Consider the following 21483-nt stretch of genomic DNA (forward strand, 5'->3'; position numbering starts at 1 on the left):
CTTAACCCTAGCTGACTCAATATAAACCTAATACAAACTCACGTGTTATTAGCCATGTATTTATTTCGATGCTGGTTAGTAGCTGCTAAATTATCTGAGTTCAAGTGGGAAACTGCAGCAAAGTAGTAGAGGGTGTCACCAGATCCCAACAGCGTGTTTCTGAAGATATTTTTTTCATTGTGTTTTATGCTTTCTTCTTTAACTCTGGTAGCTGAGCACCAAAATTCCTAATAATCCATTAAACTATGTTCTTTTCAGGACCAAGTTTAATACAAAAGTGAGAAATTTGAATTACTCTGTTTTTATTAAATATTAGGCATGCGGGTGACTCTTAATTTTGAAATAATTTTCTAATACTTTTTCCCTGGTTGGCACTTCCAGTTGTTCCTGTAGTATACAAATCATTTTATGGTGGATACAAAAGACACATTAAGTATATTAAAATCTGCATTTTAATAAAGATGTCAATGTATAATACGCATCAAGCAACTACAAATGATAAAAGCAATAAAAGGATAATGCGGGAACAGACCGATTTCATGGCTTTTCCTAGTTTACCATCCGATTTGAATTAGTATATTATAGAAGATGGGTGCGGGTGCAGAAGGCAGCCTGCCGATGTTGTACAATTGCATGTGCATTTCAGTACATTTCTGATCAAATGTATGTATTCACGACAAGTACCGTCTGAAGAGAAAGCCCTTAACCGTCTGTTTCTCTTACCTCCCTTTTTCCAGATGGAGTAGACATTGAGGATGACCCTTCCTGCTCATGGCCAGCTTCTTCACCTTCAAGCAAAGACCAGACTTCCCCAAGCCATGGAGACGGCTGTGATTTTGGCGAAGAAGAAGGTGTTCCTGGACTGCCCTACCCCTGCCAGTTTTGCGACAAGTCGTTTAGCCGCCTCAGCTATTTGAAGCACCACGAGCAAAGTCACAGCGACAAGCTCCCTTTCAAGTGCACGTATTGCAGCCGCCTTTTCAAACACAAGCGGAGCAGAGATCGCCACATCAAACTCCACACAGGAGATAAGAAATACCACTGCAGCGAGTGCGATGCAGCGTTTTCGAGAAGCGATCACCTTAAAATCCACCTAAAGACTCATACCTCTAACAAGCCATATAAGTGTGCCATTTGCCGGCGCGGGTTCCTCTCCTCTAGTTCGCTTCACGGTCACATGCAAGTCCACGAGAGGAACAAAGATGGTTCCCAGTCTGTCTCCCGGATGGAGGACTGGAAAATGAAGGACACTCAGAAGTGCAGTCAATGTGAAGAAGGTTTTGATTTTCCCGAAGACCTTCAGAAGCACATAGCAGAATGCCACCCGGAGTGTTCCCCAAATGAAGACAGAGCTGCTCTTCAGTGCGTTTACTGCCACGAACTCTTTGTAGAGGAAAGTTCCCTTGTAAACCACATGGAGCAGGCTCACAATGGAGCGGAAAAGAAACACATGTGCAGTATTTGCTCAGAGAACTTCCATAGTGTCGAAGAGCTGTATAGCCACATGGATAGCCACCAGCAGCCCGAATCATGCAACCACAGCAACAGCCCCTCTTTAGTGACTGTTGGCTACACCTCAGTGTCTAGCACTACACCAGATTCAAACCTCTCAGTAGACAGTTCAACTATGGTTGAAACAGCTCCCCCCATAACAAAAGGCCGTGGAAGAAAACGGGCAGCCCAACAGGTGACAGATATCACAGGGCCTTCAAGCAAGCAAGCCAAGGTTACCTACAGCTGCATATACTGCAGCAAGCAATTGTTTTCGAGCCTTGCAGTGCTCCAGATACACCTGAAAACTATGCATTTAGATAAACCCGAACAGGCCCATATTTGCCAGTATTGTTTAGAAGTATTACCTTCGCTTTACAATCTGAACGAGCATCTTAAACAAATACACGAAGGCCCAGATCCTGCGCTGATTGTTTCGACCATGCCTGCTATGATCTACCAGTGCAACTTCTGCTCGGAAGTTTTCAATGACCTCAACACTCTTCAGGAACACATTAGATGTAATCACGGATTTGCAAATCCAGCTGCTAAGGACAGTAATGCGTTCTTTTGTCCCCATTGTTACATGGGATTTCTTACTGATTCTTCTTTGGAAGAGCATATTAGACAAGTCCATTGTGATCTCAGTAGTTCCCGTTTTGGTTCTCCTGTGCTGGGAACCCCCAAGGACCCAGTTGTGGAAGTATATTCTTGTTCTTATTGTACAAATTCCCCAATATTTAATAGTGTTCTTAAACTGAATAAACATATAAAGGAAAATCACAAGAACATTCCGTTAGCGCTAAACTACATTCATAATGGAAAGAAATCTAGAGCCATGAGCCCCTTATCTCCAGTGACTATAGAGCAGGCTTCTTTAAAGATGATGCAAGCGGTTGGTGGTGCCCCTCCACGCCCTACTGGAGAATACATTTGCAATCAGTGTGGTGCTAAGTACACTTCCTTGGATGGTTTCCAGACTCACTTAAAAACACACCTTGACACTGTCCTACCCAAACTGACTTGTCCTCAGTGCAACAAGGAGTTTCCAAACCAAGAGTCCCTGCTGAAGCACGTGACCATCCACTTCATGATAACCTCCACTTACTACATCTGTGAAAGTTGTGACAAACAGTTTACTTCAGTGGATGACTTGCAGAAGCACTTGCTTGACATGCATACCTTTGTGTTTTTCCGCTGCACTTTGTGCCAAGAGGTGTTTGATTCAAAGGTCTCCATTCAGCTTCACCTGGCCGTGAAGCACAGCAACGAAAAGAAGGTGTACAGGTGCACCTCCTGCAACTGGGATTTCCGCAACGAGACGGACTTGCAGCTCCATGTCAAACACAACCATCTTGAGAACCAAGGGAAAGTGCACAAGTGTATCTTTTGTGGCGAGTCCTTTGGTACCGAGGTGGAGCTGCAGTGCCACATCACAACACACAGCAAAAAGTACAACTGCAAGTTTTGCAGCAAAGCATTTCATGCCATCATACTGCTGGAGAAACACTTGAGGGAAAAGCACTGCGTCTTTGAAACAAAAACCCCTAATTGTGGAACCAATGGAGCATCTGAGCCAGTTCAGAAAGAAGAAGTAGAGCTACAGACCTTGCTGACAAATAGCCAGGAGTCACACAATAGCCATGATGGCAGTGAAGAAGACGTCGATACATCTGAGCCAATGTACGGATGTGATATTTGCGGGGCGGCCTATACAATGGAGTCTCTCCTGCAAAATCACCAGCTGCGAGATCACAACATCCGACCTGGGGAAAGTGCCATAATTAAGAAAAAGGCAGAACTAATTAAAGGGAACTACAAGTGCAATGTGTGCTCTCGGACGTTCTTTTCAGAAAACGGACTCCGTGAACACATGCAGACACATTTGGGTCCAGTGAAACACTATATGTGCCCAATATGCGGCGAGCGATTTCCGTCTCTTCTGACTCTTACAGAACATAAAGTCACACATAGTAAGAGCCTAGATACAGGGAATTGCAGAATTTGCAAAATGCCTCTTCAGAGTGAGGAAGAATTTTTGGAGCATTGTCAGATGCACCCTGATTTGCGAAACTCCTTGACGGGATTCCGTTGTGTGGTATGTATGCAAACAGTGACTTCCACTTTGGAGCTGAAGATCCATGGGACATTTCACATGCAGAAGACGAGCAGCACTTCAGCAGTGCAGGCCACAGGGCGAGTGCAGCATCTCCAGAAACTGTACAAATGTGCTTCTTGCCTGAAGGAATTCCGTTCAAAACAGGACTTGGTGAAACTTGACATCAATGGCCTGCCATATGGTCTGTGTGCTGCCTGCGTTAATCTCAGCAAAAGTGGCAGTCCAAGTGTCAACATCCCTTCCAGCAGTAATAGGCAAGGCATGGGCCAGAATGAGAACTTGAGTTCCACAGAGAACAAAAGCAAAGCAGGAGGGTTGAAGACTCGCTGTTCAAGTTGCAATGTTAAATTTGAATCAGAAAGTGAACTTCAAAACCACATCCAGTCAGTCCATAGAGAGCTCATTCCGGACAGCAATAGTACACATCTGAAAACACCACAGGTATCACCAATGCCCAGAATCAGTCCATCTCAATCTGAAGAGGTAATTCTCTCTCTCTTTGCTTAAAAACAGACCTTTGTTTTTTTTTAAAAAATGCATTTTTTATTTTTTATTTTGCTAGTTATTTGCCAGGATATGCTTAGCCGGAATGTGTGGTATCTCTCCCATAGCCATTAGCTAGCTAGCAATTACTTGCTTCTTGATAAGCCTTGTGTTTTGGCTTGAATGATGCAGAGTAGGACTAATTCCAGTCTCCCTAGGATATTGTCTTCTTTATCACTGAAGAGAATAATCTTCATGCCAGCACAACTGAGAGCTGGAATCTTAGCTGAGGTTCATTTCGAGTTGGAATCCCTAGTTCTGAGTTATGCTTACGGCACAGAGTGTTAATGACACAAAAGTAAACTACATCAAGCCAAAGCGTTGGCATGCAGAGCGCTGTTTTTGAAAATATTTGTGAGCGACAGAGCAGGAGGGCTATTTTTGTAAATTATGTTGTTGACATTAATTTTCCCCTGTCTTGCTCTACTTTGATTAAAAAGAAACACCACAGTGTAACACCTACATTTGCTAAAGGGCAAATTAGTCTTTTCATTGCAATTTAATTTTTATTTCTGTGTGTGCATGTTTGACAGAATATCAAGCCAGGCATCAGATGATTAACATTTCTTGCAGAATAATCTGTAACATAAAATTGTACAAATGTGAGTGTCCCATGGGGCATTAACAAGATCACACTCTTATTCCAGATTAATTAATTTGCAGTAAATGCTATGGCCTTGTTCTATTATCATAATCACTAACACGAATTAGAATTGCCAAAGGGGGCATTCCCAAGCACACTTAAATGTACATTATTTATCCCTTGACTTGCTTTAGTTTCCATTTTGTTTACACAAGGGGAAGGAAACATATTGCCCATGGCCTGCATCCAGGCACTTTTAAGTCTTGTTCCCCTATCCTCCTACCGCACCCATGCATACCTATTCATCTGAGAGCCTGATAGATTGTGACTATGGAGAAACTAAGTATAGCCAGGGAGGAAGTTGTGGTAGTCCAAATGTGTCGCAGCCACCCAATGTCTATGCTTAGTCTACGTCATTTGATTTACTTTAAGGAAAAGGGTAGCTTTATTTCTGCTCGTCCAAACCTTATTTCCAGAGCCCTTAATAATCTGTTGATCCTTGATACAGATTAATTAGGTGTTCTCAAAGACCTGAGCATGAATTGAGATGCCTCTGAATTACTAGGAGAATGGGACCATGCTTGTGTCATGCTTGTGAGCATCTCATATGTAAGGGTAAGGTAAAGGTAAAGGTAAAGGACCATTCAACGGCTTACCTTTACCTGCATCTCATATGTATCTGACTGGCCACTGGATTAGGTATTACACTGGATTACATTCTTCTAATTTTTCTATTGCAAGTCTGCATAGATGCTCATTAGAAAAGTAGGGAAAGTATTCCCTTTTATACTCTCAGTGCTCCTTGATTGCCAGAGAGAAAGGGACCTATGTTCGGCAGCATTGTGAACAGCCCATGCCATAGCGCTTGCAGGATGCCAACGGATCAGAAAAAAGAGCTATCCTGCTCTTGTACACTTCACAGCACCTTGATCTTTAGAAAACAGCATAAGTTTATGAGATAAGTGTATGATATGGCAGGGCATAAAAGCTCTGAAATACATAAATAAAATTATTTACCTTCTACTGCCTGAACATCAAGTTGTTGTTAAAGGCACAGCAATAGGGCCAGTAAAATATTGGCAACCATTGCAGGAAATGTCAGACAAATAAAAACCATTATCTTTCCTCTATGGCCTTAGGCGTGGGCATTAGATTTCCAGCACTTCAAAGGAACTTGCAAATTAAACATGAAACAGATTGCTTTTGAATGGTTGTTGGATTGGAAGTGGCTAAATGTGTGAAACATGTAACCTCTTTCCTCATATCACTGATAGGTTGGGCATGGGGATATGCCCATATACTTGATATTTCTGCTGCTGCCGCTCATCCATATTTGTGTTAACACCTGCTGGGATAAGCAAATACTCTAGCAATCCCATAACAAGTTTATTGAATATCAGTAGTCTCTCTCTCCAAATGAAGGCAATAGAAAACTAATGTCTCCCTCTGGTTCCATCACAAAAATTGATAAGCATAGAAACAATAATATATGATATGCTGATTTGTGCTGTGTTAGCTTTAATATCCTTTCTCCAATTGGCCTCCAATAGACAATATATTCTAAGGTTTAGAAAAGTCTTTGCTTTCCCCAGAAATACAAAGTGTATAAAGAATTAGTGAATTTTGAGAAGCTTGAAGTTGCCAGAAGCTGACCAGAAATGGCAGTTGGCAGTTTTAAGAGCCTATAGATTACAGGGAAGAGGGAAGATACTTAGTGATGATGATTTCACATTTTCTTCTTGGAGAGTGGAAGGGTATTTTCAGTTTGTTCCAGCTTTTACTTAGCTAATCTTTTGCATATGTAAGTGTTAGGCAAAGGGCCTAATAATCACACTTGGGACTGCATGAACAGAAACACTTTATTCAGATCATGGGATTTCATGGTATTGCTCTACTTGGCCCTGATTAGGGCTCAGCTGGAATATCGTGTCCACCTTCGGGTCATCACAATTTGAAACACACATAAGTGGAGCAAGGTCTCAAAAAAAGTGAAGGGGGAAAATGGTGAGATTCAAAATGCAGGACTTTGAGGGACACACTGAAGTAGGCTTGTATGGATAGTCTAGAGCGTTTAGGGACCTGAGAGGCATCTTCCAAGGATTCTAAAGGGCCACCATAAAGGAAAACAACCAGGGAAAGAAAGGGCACAGGTGGAGGAGCAAAGATAGCTCCTAAATACTTTTGGAATAAATTAGTTGAAATATTGGAATCACCACCTCCAACAGTTGGGGCATTGTTTCTGAAAGGAGACCGTCAAGGTATCTGTTGAGGGCAACTTGGGACTCAGCTACATTGTTCAAGAAAAAGTGCTTTATATGCGTTGTTTATGAATTCTAACACTGTGACACCAGATGGTGCTGTGGAGCTCCATTTTTGCCAACCTGGTTTCTCACACAAAGTTTAACTGAAACGCTTTGTTGATGTGTCTCGATCCAGCCTCGGTAATTGGATAACCCTTACTGCGGGATTGTTAACAAAGTCTTATAAGAAATAATAAAAAGCACCTCTGTCTTCACTTTGCCCATCATGCATAAAAGGGACCTGCCTGAGAAGCTGAGGACCAGTGATGATTGCTAGCTGAAACAGAAGTGATACAGTTCTAAAAAGAGACAGCATGGGATTCAATTAACACGTACTTTATACAACTTTTGAATGATTTAAAAAACCTGCTTCTGGTCTAAATATATCTTACATTTAAAACACTGAGCTGGTTTGTGTGATACATTAAGCCAAACCTTAGCTCCGCAAGATCATGCAAAGATTTGCTCTTGCAGGGGTGCCAACTAGAATAAAATAGGGGGGGCTGGTAAGCCACACCCCACATAATCAATCATATAACACAACAACACACACACCATTTGAATGGCAATGCCCATTAACTTGGGGCGGGGCCCTCAAATATTTTATTGGGGGAACTATGTCTCCATTGTTGGCTCCTATGGCTCTTGGCTACAGCTTGCTATCAATGAGAGGAGTGCTTAACCACCAGTCCTGGTTAGGATGATACACATATCCAAACCTTGGCTTGGCTTAGCACAGCGTCGGAAAGTACCAGTGGGGAGGAAAGCTGCTGCAAGATCCTCTCTGGGAGCTTGGACATTTCCACAGCCTCACCTAACTAAGGTTTGGCTTAGCATGTCACCTGACCCAGGCCATTGTCACGCTTAGGTTTTTTAAGCTCAGTTTATGTGCAGTGCTACATCAAACTCTGGCATAGCACAAGTTTGTGAGCCTCTGGGCTCCTGGAGAGGAGATTAAGGCCAGTTTGCTGTTCTGGTCCTGCTGTGCTGCTGTAACCTAAGCCATGGTTTGACTTAGCATGTCATCCAAACCCAGGCTCATGGTTTCTCCCCTCCAGACAAACTGTGAGCTGCAAACTGAGAACAAACCTTGGTTACAACTCGTGGTTTGAAGCAAGATAACTACTAGCCTGCATGCAGACAACATACTGAGCCACAAACCATGGCTTAGCTCACAGCAGCAGGACTGGAGGAGGACCAAAATGGCCTTCATGTGTTCATGCTAAAACATGGCTTGCAAATAATTAAATTAACTTTAAAAAAATTAAATCAAGAAATGCAGCAGTTTCCCCTTTAGTTCTGGTCCTGTGACCAGTAGGCACCAGTGGGGATGCATTGCTTTTCCAGCTTCCCAGCGCTCTATTTTGCTGCTGTTTAGCAAGAGGAGGAGGGGCAAAGCAGCAGGGAGCGTCACAGTGTGGGCCACTGCTACCTATAACTCTGCTCTTTGTTTGAACAGCACAAAAAGCCAGTTGTACTCATATAGGGGCAAAAGTTCTTACCTACCTTCCTTGTTGCTCTTCTTATTTAAAGAATGATATTTATCACTGCTTCCAGAGCTAAGTGTTTCGCTTTTCCATTCAGATGCTGAGAGTGAAATAGAGGGGGATCCTTAAAGGTGGCAGTGGGGACAAAAGCCAGGCTTATTTATCAAAATAAATCACATTGTTTTCAGAGGTGAAATGGAGACACTTGATGTCAGTAGGGTTTTTTAAGGTGATGCAGATTTATAAAATTTTAAAGAGCCCTACATGTTGCCTCAGAATCCTGAGAGCGTTTACAAAATTTGCGATAGGCATAAGTGTTGAAGGAGTATTCTCCAGTGAGCACTTGCAAACTGTTACTTTTATTGGACACAGCTGTTGCTGATTGTGGGTAGAAAAAGTGGTTGGTCGCTTGAATGCTATCTCATTGTCTTATAGCATTGCTTGTTGGACTTTTTTATTATTAGCATAACAGCTGTTGGGGGGTAGTGAATGAATATCACAGGTACAAAATATCACAGTGAACATCAGCATTCTACATTTGTTATAGCCAGGAGTGCAAAAAAAAGTAAATTTTTTTGCAAAACTTAGGAGCCAGACAGAGTTGTCTAGGAGTCGGTTTCAAGGGCTCAAGACATGAATGCATGGTTGAAAGAAAGTATCCCGTCCTCCCTTGTGTATTCTGCTCTTGTGTCCCATCACTCAGGCATTATATCATGAGGTATGAGCACACCTAGGACGCATTGGCTGTTGACATGTGGGCATGTTTAGGCAGTAGAAAGGGCCTTTTTGCTTTTCTTTTGTGTATGTTGTGCCCTTTTTGCTTTGTATCTCTCTCTTTCTGTGTGTCAGGCAGCGAGCCAGCAAAAAATCAAATAGAGTATGTGAAGTTAACTCTTTGTTTGGAGAAACATAGCCTGCTCAAGGGAGCCATGCCTAATGAGCACAGCAAGTCTTCTCAGTAGATCTTGCCCCTATAAGGCAGTTGTGGAGGCTGAAGACACCCACTTTCCCACAGCTGCCCAGGCAATCTGAGACTATGCCAACATGCCTGTCTATGCTACTGCTTCCTCATACCACTTCTGGTCCTGGGAGACATGGAGGGAGAGGAGCTTGTTATACTGATGGACCCATGTAGCTCAGTGTTGTGTACACTGACTGATAACGGGAATCCTGATAACTGGGAGACATTCCTAGTCCTAGCTGGGACTAAATCTGGGATCTTTTGCATACAAAACAGAAGCTCTACCACTGAGCAGTGGAGGCTGCAAAAGTGCACTTGTATTTAGCTGAGCACACATAGGTGCAGCACAAGACTGGGGCATCAAGGGAGTGAGGCCAGTGGCGCAAACTATGCTGGGGCATGGCCAAGTCTCCCTTACTCATGCATATATTGTATGCATGAATAATGTGTGCCTAGTGCCTCTGATTTCACCATAAAAGCCTTGTAAAGAAATGCAGAGTAGGAAAGAGGGCTTCATAGTTGTGGAGAGTGTTTTATCTCACTCAAAATCAAATTAAAATTTTGTTCCCAAGTGGACAATTTATTTTACCAGAGATATAAGACATTTTTGAGAACTGGAAATAAGGGAGAAGAGCTTAATGAAGAAGGCATACCAGGGAATTTCCTGAAAGAAAGTTTGCACTCAGCAGTTGCAGTAGAAATTTGGGACAAAGTTTCTTAAAACAATAGACCCATGTTTTTAAAGAAGCATTGCCATTACAAAGTGGAACCCATGCAAAGATGTATTGCGTGAAAACCATAATAATGCTAAGTAAAGTATCCCCCCCCCCAACTTGCTGCTTGATCTCTGGGCCTTGTGCCAGAAAAGTAGTGCGAAGGAGGGACCATGCCTTAATGCAGAGCTTCTCAGTCTTTCTGTTCCCATGCAGCCGCTTGAGATGACTGGAAACTACTGATACCCACCAGTCACAAAATGGTGGCCGATGGAGGTGAAGTTTGATAGAATTGATTGGCAATAACAGTCACCCTTGTGCCCGGTCCCAATCCCTTTCTCTATTCATGCCTATGGACAGTTCTCTCTTCTAGCCTTGGACCCTAAAAAATAGCTTCTTCTTGTGATCCAGACAGCAAGATAGTTCTTCCTACTAATACAAGGATAGCTAGGACAGTTCTTTCTAAATCAGAAGTAGCCAGTGTAATGCTTTCCAGATCTTTTTGGACTCAAAGCAGCGGCAGCTGGTAGGGCCTAGACCTGGTGAGGACGGCCTGTGACCCAAGGAGGTCCTGTAGGTTGGGCGAAGCTGTTCTCATTTTCTTCCCATCATCCTCCCTTGCAAAGATGTGGACACAAAAGCATTGCAGTTGTGTAAGTGCTTAGTGCCTAACTCAACTGAAAAGTGTCTAACTTTGGTTTAGGAGGGTTCCCTGCTGTCTCGATTTCTAGTTTGGGTCTATGTCACAATAACTATATATCTGTCAGAAATAATCCCCACCAAATTCCATGAGGATGTCCCCTAGATAAGACAAGAGTTTGAATTGGTTGGTGGTTGAATTGGAAGGTGCCACACAGAACTATTAACAAGGCCCCACCACTAAACTTTCAGCCCAATGGAAAATGATTACAGCCCATCACCACCTTATTTACTTCTATGGCTTTTTGCCAGAATGTGGAGGGATATTAAACAGACCAGATTGTAGGAGACCAGGATTAAAATCACCACTCATCTATGAAGCTCCCTAGACCACCTTGGGCTATTCACTGTCAGTCTATGTGAGGATAAAATGTGGAAGAGGAGAGCCATAAATTCCATGAAAAGAAACCAGTCTCATTTGTTTTAATTGGTTCAACAAAGAATAGCTTATCAAGGGAAGGTAGCAACATGAACAAGCCAGTTTTCTTGGGTTTGGTGTCTGCTCTGAAAGAAGCCTTTTTGAATTCAATGGTGCTTACTCTCATGTAAGCGGGGTTAATTTATTAACTGCATTTATGTGACCTCTCATAACAGTTCTCTGGGCTTCTCCCAAAGGAAAGCAAAACAGTTAAAACTGGATGCACTATCACTGCATATCTAGGATTAGTATATTAGACAAAAGGAAGCTCTTAAATAGGTATGTTTGTTGCTTTGGAAACTGAAGAGTTATTGTCAGGTTAAGGGATAGCTAATGTTAAGGTAGGCATTTAGGTGAGCATGAGGATTAGCCAGAAAATTACATGTTTTAAAAGCTTGGTTTAAACAGTAGGAGAAGCTCCTAGAGAGGCTAATCAGAATTTAATAGAGGAACACCTAGAAAGTTAAGATCTAATGAAAGATAAAGGGCACAGTTCCTCTAAAGTGCGATCATGCCTAGAAATGTTGATTGAATATTTTTACAAAGTTTATTTGAAAGCATTGAAAGAGGGTGCAACACACACAGTTTCCCTGGATTTGAAAAAGCTGTGGAGACAATACAAAAGAAAAGATTAATATGCAATATAAGTACTTGACAGCATTAAACTCCTTATAAAAACATTTATTTTGAAGACACACAAGATTTGCAGAATTTAACTGGAAAGGATTAATATTTTCTCTCCCAAGACTGCACTCGGAGGGAAGAAAAAAGGAAAGAATTAAGAATGGGTAGAAGAATCAACGGGTGATAAAGAAATATAGATAAAATTAGTTTTGAACAAAAGCGATAGATGTTCAGGCATCTATTTTGATACTCTCTTTTGAACATTCAGGTGGAATGTTGGAGGGTATGTTTCTATATTCTCAACTATTTCCTTTATTTCAGCATGATTTGAACTTTTAGTGCCATATCAGTACTGTCAAACCTAAGTGCGGACCTGGACAGATTTTAAATGCAGAGGGCACAATTCGGCATAAAGTTAAGTACTTTAAATACTTCCTAATTAAATGAGAGGGTTAAGCATGTTCTTAGCTCTCTAACGGTGAAATTGATGAGATTCAAAAGTACCTAACTTTAGCTCAATTGTGCACACATGATTTTACTGAAGTTTTCTAAAAGACTGTTTAATTCCTAATAAGGGTAGCTTCCACATGACCTGTTTATTGAAGGTTCATCCTGATTTCTTTGCACAAGGTTTCATTGTGCAATCTGAATTTGCCACTATTCAATTGAATCCCTATTGCAAAATTGCAACAGTCTGGAGGAACACTTTCCAAAAATTTTATCAGGAGGTCAGGCCCAAGGATGGGCTTGTATAGGGAGCATGTTCTAGCTGGAGAGGGGTGGCAGTGCTCAGGTGAAGAACGGGCAAACAAGCTGTATGCTGGTGGTCTGGTGGCACAGAGGAAGGAACTGGTTTCCTCCTTCAGCAGCGAGTTCACCAAACCTGAGGAAAAGCTGCAGAACTGGGAGTTCTTATATTAGACCACAGCACTGAATTGGCCTTCTAACATCACCTAACTTTTCAGGTCAGGAATATTATGAGCTGTTTTATGAACTGCTATAATTCAGCATTGGCTACCATCCCCAGTGGTACAAGGAGTTAGCATCACAGTTGTATTTAAGGGGGAGTTTTCTATATGAATTTTTAGGCTTGAGCCTCATACCGCCGTATTCAGTGAGGAAATCCCATGGGCTGTTACGGATCTATGCCAATCTCTTACTCGAGCTCCATAATAGTTTATAAGTCTACAATTAATTTTGGAAGGAGAACTGTAGTCACAGTGTTTGAATTGGGTTTTCTTATCTCCAACATACAGAGTAAAGGCAAACTGCATACTTCTTTGGCAAATTTTGAATGAAGGATTGAGATGTGCATCATTAATTAGTAATACTTGTTTATAAGCCTAAACAAAGATATCACACTGTTACACACTTCGCACTTCCTCAAATAGTGAGAATTTCCAGGGGCAGTGCTACAGGGTTTAATTTCGTTTGAATGAGAGCACTGGAGACTTATGATGTCTTTGCAATATCTGTTCATTTACAAATATACAAGCAGAGCATATTAGAAGCAAACTGACACTCCCTCAGCAGGCAAGAATTCCACTAACCCCACATCTGATTCTCAGAGAGAGTGCTTGCAACCCAGGGGCGATTCACTTTCAGCCAACTCACTGCTCTCTGTTTGATTCTCTCTCAGTTCACTCTGCACACACCTTTCCTTCCCCCTCACACAAATGCCCCTACAGAGACCTGCTGTCAAGCCCCATCTCCTACAGATAAATTGCTCATTCAGGGAAAAAAATATCTCATGACCACTAGCTTCTGCTGATGAAACGCCAGCTTAACAGCCCCTGACTATTGGCAGGCAAGCAGCTTTGCAGAGTGGTCTTCTGGCTTCCACACCAAAGCTAACTTTATTGCTTTTGAAAGATACTGCCTGGGATCTTGATGGCATTGCTTCACCCTATATTGTAGTTGTGGTTCGAGGACCCGACCCCCGCGAAGTGAAATGAAGACACAAGGACAAGTGATATAAGGTTGATGGGCTAGAAAAGGCCACAACTTTATTGATTACAGCAATGAAAAGGTATTGGCTTAGGCATTGGATCAAAACAAGTGGGTTTATTCACCAGTAGGTGGAGCCTGTTGATGCTAATCCAACTATAGGCTCACCCCTGCTGTCACCGAGGGTCGTGCCATGGCCTCCCGCCAAGCAGGCATCGGACAGAATACACGACCGCCAGATTCCTTTAACGGAATACCCCTATAAATTGAAGGCATAGGCGATGGCCACACCTAGCACTTCGACACACAACACATTATTCCAATGCCTAACCTACCCACCAATACCGCAAAAGTTGTGACGATTGCTACGAGGTAGGCGAAAAAACCAAAAAGCCTAATGCCAAATGGAAAAACTCCTACCAGGCCCCCCGGGCAACCAGGGCGACCAACCTAAGGTCCATAGCAAGGCCAATGACCTAAGCCCTAACTAAAAGGGAGTGGAGGGTGGGTGACTCGCGATGGGACAACGATGAGGAATGAGGCCAGGGAGAGGCTGGCACTGCAGCAAAAGGCTGCTGAACACGCCCCCTCCACGGCACCTGGTTGGGTGGCCATCGGGGGGGCGTGAGCGCCAGCCAGGTGAGCTGGAGGCAGGGGGCAACGCCCCCTGCTGGGCGGTGCTCGGGCTCCCGCCCACAACCACTCCCCTCTCTTTCAGGGAGGAGAGTCTTTTTCATTCTAGCTATATAGTATTCCTGATCAGGGCCTCTGTCCATGTGACAGCACAGATTCAGGTTGCTGAGGAGCTTCCTGGTTTTTCCTCTACCCATATTTTTCCATGTTGCCCTTTAAACCAACACATTTTTCTTATGTACCTGCCTGATTTCTTTCATCCATGAGATACCTGCCAACCTACACACCCCAAATAATACGCATTTTCCAAAGCCGTCACTAAGCAAGAACACTCCCCATACGCTGCTTTGTGATCATGTTTGTTGAAAAGTGGTCTACAAATCTTGGAAGTAAATAAACACTAAAATTTACACTTAATAAAAATATTAATATATATTGCCATTATATTTGACCTCTGTCCTTTCTTCAGCATGAGTTAGATAGCACCACTGCATGGAGAGACTAGCAGCAAAATGAAAAGAAAACTACCATAGCAGTAGCCAGCACCCACTTCTTTTAGAGACTGATCCAAGAGGCATTCAAATGAGAAGTGTACTGCTGATTTCAGAAGAAGTCAATCCTTTGCTGCTTTGTTAAAAGAAACAAAATGATGGAAATAAGAATGCTGTGTTTGCTCCTGCAAGGTTTGAATATGACAGCATTTTTGATCATTTAAAAATCTTAAGTTCGTTGACACAAGTCTAGTTAAGTATATTGCTGACTTAATAAAAGTTGATAGTAACATTTTAGAAGCTCTTTGGAATCTAAAAAGAACTAGTGTTTGATCTAGCAGCAGAGACAAAAACAGTCTCTTGTTTTATGATAAAAGAAGATGTCTGTGTTGATCTTCAAGTATGTCAGATCATTCTGAAGAGGCTAGTAAGAGCTGTGTTGTTGTTGTTTTTGTCAAGCGATTTTTCCTTGCTATCATTAAGCTTCAAATAAAGTTGGGGGGGAGAGAGAGCTTTGTACGTTGTGTCATTGTATTCATCCGTCATAATTTCTGTTGACAATTCTCGACATGCACTATGTTTTACTGTTCTAACGAGAGAAAAGACCAGCCATTAAGTTTACGTTTCTTTGTTTTTCAATAAAGTCACATATCAGGAGTAATGCTGGGGTATGCTAATAAGCCATATATAATGTTAGGCACCTGGGAGCAAGAAATATTTTCTAACTAGTTCTAAAGGGAAATAATGTTAAAAAAGGAAGAGTGATTGTTATATACGCAATGTGTGCTGGCCTACGTGTCAGTATCAAAAACATCTTTTAAGGAACTTGGCACAATAAATCTCTCAACCTTGATGGTTGTTATTTAAAAGTCTATTGTAGATGCAATTTTCCTACCTGGCATGTTCTGTTTTGGAGTCCCAGGTACCTGAAATACATTTTTCCTCATCTTGACATGTCTTATGTAGGGATGATGGTGAAATTTGCTACAAGCAGACCAAGCATCAAACTGATCCATAGTCCACTTTTCCACTCTCTTTGTGAAGTAGGCTTGCTTGTAGTGACTTTCTGCTGATTTCCTGCTTACAATTAACAAAAAAAATTATATGACAACATTTGTTCCACTAAGATTCAGCTACCATCAGCGGCAACATCTGATCTTACCTGTCCTGCTAAAAGGGTGCTGCTGAAATGTATATTCACATTTACTTCTGTAATTGATTCACTGTTCAAGTGACTATTTTAGCCATCAACATTCATTGTTTTATTGTTAACCCATTTCTCATTTTTTCATTCCATGTGATTTTGCCAAACTCACAATGAAAGCACAGCCATTGTCTTAATGTGAAAATGTTATATTTATTAATGCAGCAAAAAAATGGAATTCATCTGTATTTTGTGAGTGTTGAAATGTGAGCCTGATGCATATAGTTTTTATAATAATATTACATTTTTTATTATACCACTATAATAATCTTCCTATCAGCGGTTAATACTTAGTAGCTTTTGTCCATGCAAAAATAAAACTGCATTCCCCACCCCTACCCCGGCCAAAGTGTGTGGTGGGTTGTGGTGAAAATCATAAGCACACCCTGCAAGCCATGTCTTGAGTGATGTGAACTGGCTTTTTGGGGGTGCATGGGTAGATGAATGAATCATAAGCACATGGTGCCCTAAAATCCAAATGAACAATAAATGTAATGGGTTACTGATTTGCTTGACAATTTAAGTTGTTAATGTGGTAGCTGGTTGACAAGGAAAAACCACAAACAAGAGTAAGGGGACAGGGGCTTTGTTGCCTTCTCATCTTCACTTGAACAGACAGTAACCTTGAGGCAAGATGCATACTTCAGTGGGCTCACTGCGTTTTCAACCAGCCCTGAGATCGTCATAAAGAACCTAAGAACTGGATCAGGAATGGTTAAAAATAGCAAAGTGAGAACTGAAGCGAATTGGTACTGGTGATGAATCTCTTGAATTGTAATCTGCACTGGCATCAAGTAATGGACCACATCCCTACAAGTGCCACCTTAAAGAGTAAATAAATGGTCCCCATTCATCGCCAAATTAAATTAAATTAAAGCTGGGTTTATTCCAAGGCACCAGTCTATCTAATGATATTTCTACCCAAGTATTTGCCACTTGAAGCAAATGATATGAACTATTAAAATAGATTACAGTTGTTGTAAATTAGCAAGTATGCAATTGAAAGATTTAGAAATATGAAGTTAATAGGGTATATATGCTATGGCAAATGAAAGTTGGTGGATCTTGATATTTACTTGCAATTCTCAAGATTTTAGGACGCCCAGCCGGAAATGTCAGATGTTTGTGTCCCAGGGCTTATAAATGTCCTTCACTGGTAAATGATAGAAATGAGGATGAGATTTAGACATTTACGATGGAAATGAAGATGACATTTAGACATTTATTGAAGGCACTGAGTTAGCTTTGAGATTTACTGGTAAATGTAATTTTCTGAGATTTCCCTTTGGGATTTTTATGGGAATACTATAAATTACTCAGATATTGCACATTTCAGGTATTAAGGTTCTAGTTTTATAATCTTTGACTTGAACAGGAATGTGTTGCAGTAACTGTCATAAGCTCTGTGGTTGTTGACATTTACCAGTAATTCTTAAAACTGGACACAAGGTCAGAAGCAATGCCAGATCATGGTTTGGCGCTATGCGAATGAAAGTGGCAGGACTGCACTGATTTAAGATCAACAAGCTATGTCTCTTCAGTTTTAGCTAAATAGGGTAGATTCAGAATACAGAAATTTTGCTGTCAGGTACATAGCTTAAACCAGTGTGGCATAGTGATTTGAGTGTTAGTCTGGGACTTAGGAGACCAGAATCCCAGTCCCCACACAGCCATGGAGCTCACTTTCTCTGAAGAATATGCCATTGAATTGCACACATTTATAAAGGTTTCAGCATTTACAGATTACAAAGATGGTTTCTTCCACTCAACCTGTGCCCCAAACAAGCATACACCCCCTCTTTGGGAAAGATGATGAACTAATATTCAAATGAAACGCACTACAGTAAGAACGCATACATAAAAAGAAGTTACATGTCCCCTGTTAGCTGTTTGACTAGCAGCCATGTAAGGCTGGCAACAGCCACCGGGGGTCCTGACATTTGCTGGTCGGCTGGACATGCATTGTACTAATATAATGTCCTTCAAGGCTCCATCAGTCAGAGCAATCTAAGAGCAGGGTTGTGGATATTTGACACATTTTGTGCATCTTACTGCAGCGTAGGAGCTGTGGTGTTAGAAAATGGTTTGGGGGCTTCCCAAGCGAAAAGAAATTGGCCATATTGAGATCGATCCTAATTCCCCCAGGAGGTATGGAAATCCTAGATAAGAAGCAGAATAAGACATACATTAACCTGGGCAGTCATGTGACATTGGATGAATATAATTTACCAAGCCATATCTCATAACACTGTGCAATGACCGCTTGGTAAGCTGGTCATCTGGATTCGTTCTGCGGAGTATTGAGGAGAAACTTTCTCTGTTTCTCTTGATTTATGATCAAGTGAAGAAATGTGCTATGGGTTCTTTAATATTTGGGGAACCAATCCTTGTTACCAGCTGAATGTAAGAGACCACTGGCAACAGAACAACTTCTAAGCATTTAGAAATCTAGCATGTCAGCTTGACTGAATCTTCACTGGTGTGCTAGTTTTCTTTTTTAGATAGAAAAGCCTTTAAGTTGGAAGTTGAAGAAAAAGGTTTGCAAAATTGTATCCCCTTCTCTCTTTTTAAACGATGCATAAGTAGACATCCAACTGCAGTGGATGTGACTTATGTCTAGTGGGTTGTAAGACTAGCAAAACAGGAGAAATGGGGAAGATATAGAAATAGTGTCTGATTCTATACTAATATTTAGTATGTCCACATTTTTAGCTTGCTGAATTTTTTTTTACGTAATTGTTGTGAGAATTCATTTATGTGCATACTTGCTTAATTAATACTTTCCATTGTTGTTTCCTCTAGAAGAAGACCTATCAGTGCATCAAGTGCCAGATGGTTTTCTACAATGAGTGGGATATCCAGGTTCATGTTGCAAATCACATGATTGGTGAGTGAAGTACTAAATCTTGTTGATGATAGATAGACTCTCCTAGCTGTATTCTCATTGCCTGTAAATTTAAACAGAGTTAAGGAGAAATTAATTGTGCAACCGTCAATGATTTACCCAGGTGTGATAAGATATTTTTTTAAAAAAAATATTATTAGGCCTAATAAAGCATTAGCATGTTTTATTTTCTGCAAGGGCTAGTTTAGACTTCTGCAGAGATTCATATACTACTGCCAGTCAAAACACAGGTGATTAACAAATTAAACTTCTAATCATTTTTGCATTATTGAAAACAACTAACAGGAATGGTTAATGAACTGGTTGTTAGCTTTCCACAGAGTTTTAGACAGGTTTTAATTTCAGAAGTTATTATGCTAATGACACTACCGAGTGCTGCTCAAGCACCTTGGTACCAACATCAGAATTTGTGAGTTTTGTCACGAAGAAGCGTAAATAATTCAAATGGCCATAAAACAGGGATATACATAGTATTTAAAAGCTTGAAAACAACCCAGAATGGTTCTCTACAAAATGAAATAATATATTTAATTGAGTCAAAGCTCAAGCACGGTTATTGATAGTATTTAGAGTCTACAGTCACAATTTCTAATGATAATTTGCTTATATAATATGGCTGAAGTTAGGAAATACCATATGAAGCACTGAGCATTTTCTTTGAATCATCATATTTTGCCATTATTTGCTTATTCCCCTGGGTTATATTTATGTTTTTAATTTGGTTACCACTTAGTAATAACACTAAGCGTTCTGCAAGCCAATTAAATTTATCAAGCACATCTTTTGCCTGCTAATAAAACAATATTGCCTTTTGTTACTGCCTATTTCTAAGAAATTCCTTTGGCAAAGTGCAGACATTAGAATCATTGGCTTTGTACTACTACAGTATTTGTTTCAGTATTTTAGAAAAATGGGAACTTCTTGTAGAGAGATTCATGTCAGCAGACAACTCTATAAGTGCATGTTCATTTATTCAAAACCTATTTCCTTTGAGCTGTTTTACAAAAGTTACTTAATTTCTGGCTTGATGTTCTAAACTATTTTTTACACATGTTCTCATGTAATTTTGTCATACTTATTAAAGGTTGTTGGTTAATTTAATATGCTTCTTCTCCAGCTGTTGTAGTTTAATTTTAAAAAACAACAACTTTGGCTTCATCCTAAACATGCTTACTAGAGAGTAAATCATATTGAAGCCAAAGTATCTTAGAAACCTTAGAATCATAGTGTCAATACATAAAAGTAAAATAAAGTTTTCAGGAGTTAAATGTGAGCTTTAATTTTTTTTAATGAATGTTCTGAAGTCAAAATAGAATTAAGAATGAGTCATATTATATGTGTATCCATTAAAAAAACAATTGCACTGGCAATATAAGCGAGAGATGGCCAAAGGAATTTAGTGTTTGTGCAAGGAAGTCCAAATGACATGATGATAAAAAAAGTTAATAATAAATAAAGTAGCCAACTCAGTTATACTCAGAATAAACCCACTTAAATTAATGGACCTGTTAGTAATGCTCCTTAATTTCAGTAAGTAGGATGTGTACTGGATATAAACTACCGTAACTTTCAGTTTGCTCCTCTTCAATGTGCCTCCAAGTCAGAGGCTTGAGGTGGCCTACTTCACCTTTGCTAAAATTAGGACCCATTCAGGTTGGCCCAGTGACCCAGTAGCTGGAACCACTGCTGCTGTATTACCAAGAATTTCATTCCTGGATAAGTCCTAGCAGGGTTATGAACACTTCTTATGCAGCATGATTGTCAGGGACAATCCTGTCACGCTCAGTGTGTTTTCTTCCCAAAATTCCACACAATGGAAGGCAAGAAGCTTCAGAAAATCCTGCAAAGAAGCAATGCAAACGCACAGAGCTTAGCAGAAATGATTTTGTAGATTTTAAAAGAATAAGGAGCAGGATGGAGAAGATGAATAATGTAGTAGTGGAGCTGGGCCTATCAGATGTTGTAGCAGCAATGGCTCACTCTCAGCTGATTTTTTCCCTGTTATTGATGGCAAGCTGACCATTCAGTAGTTACCTGGGTCTTCTCCCCCATCCCTTTTTGAAGATGGGGACAACATTTGCCTACCTTCAGTCTGCAGGGACCTCATCTGTTCTCCAAGAATTCTCAAAGGTTATAGACAGTGGCTCGGGGATTACATCCACAAGTTCCTTTAGCACCCTTAGGTGTAGCTCATCAGGCCCTGGATATTTGATTCATTTAAAGTAGCTGGTTGTTCCCTTACCACTTCATTTCCTATCTTGGGCTGCAGCTCCCTCTTTACATCGTTCATTCTGCTATCACCAGGTTGAGCTGTGCTTTCGTTTTGGCTGAAGACAGAGGCAGAGTAGGTGTTGAGCAGCTCCAC

At 40.9% G+C, this 21483-nt stretch overlaps 1 protein-coding gene and 1 long non-coding RNA gene across 13 annotated transcripts in view; one reads left to right on the forward strand and one right to left on the reverse strand.

Annotated features, from left to right (window-relative positions):
• Positions 1-21483, forward strand: part of ZNF521 (zinc finger protein 521) — a 291423-nt gene that overhangs the window by 123236 nt on the left and 146704 nt on the right. For 10 of the 12 annotated variants that reach the window (XM_053396362.1, XM_053396360.1, XM_053396361.1 and 7 more), the window contains 2 exons: positions 738-4093; positions 19016-19100. In XM_053396362.1, the coding sequence (XP_053252337.1) occupies positions 1178-4093; positions 19016-19100 (3001 nt within the window). In that variant the 5' untranslated portion in view covers positions 738-1177. The remainder of the gene's footprint in view (positions 1-737; positions 4094-19015; positions 19101-21483) is intronic. The other 2 variants (XM_053396349.1, XM_053396356.1) reach the window with 1 other exon arrangement.
• Positions 11299-18703, reverse strand: LOC128417544 (uncharacterized). Its single transcript, XR_008331490.1, has 3 exons — positions 17290-18703; positions 15905-16086; positions 11299-11919 (listed from the first exon to the last, which is right to left on the reverse strand). It is a non-coding gene; the product is annotated as an uncharacterized LOC128417544 (long non-coding RNA).

Source organism: Podarcis raffonei, chromosome 7 (genome assembly GCF_027172205.1).
Source record: "Podarcis raffonei isolate rPodRaf1 chromosome 7, rPodRaf1.pri, whole genome shotgun sequence".
In the NCBI taxonomy this organism is placed as follows: Eukaryota; Metazoa; Chordata; class Lepidosauria; order Squamata; family Lacertidae; genus Podarcis; species Podarcis raffonei.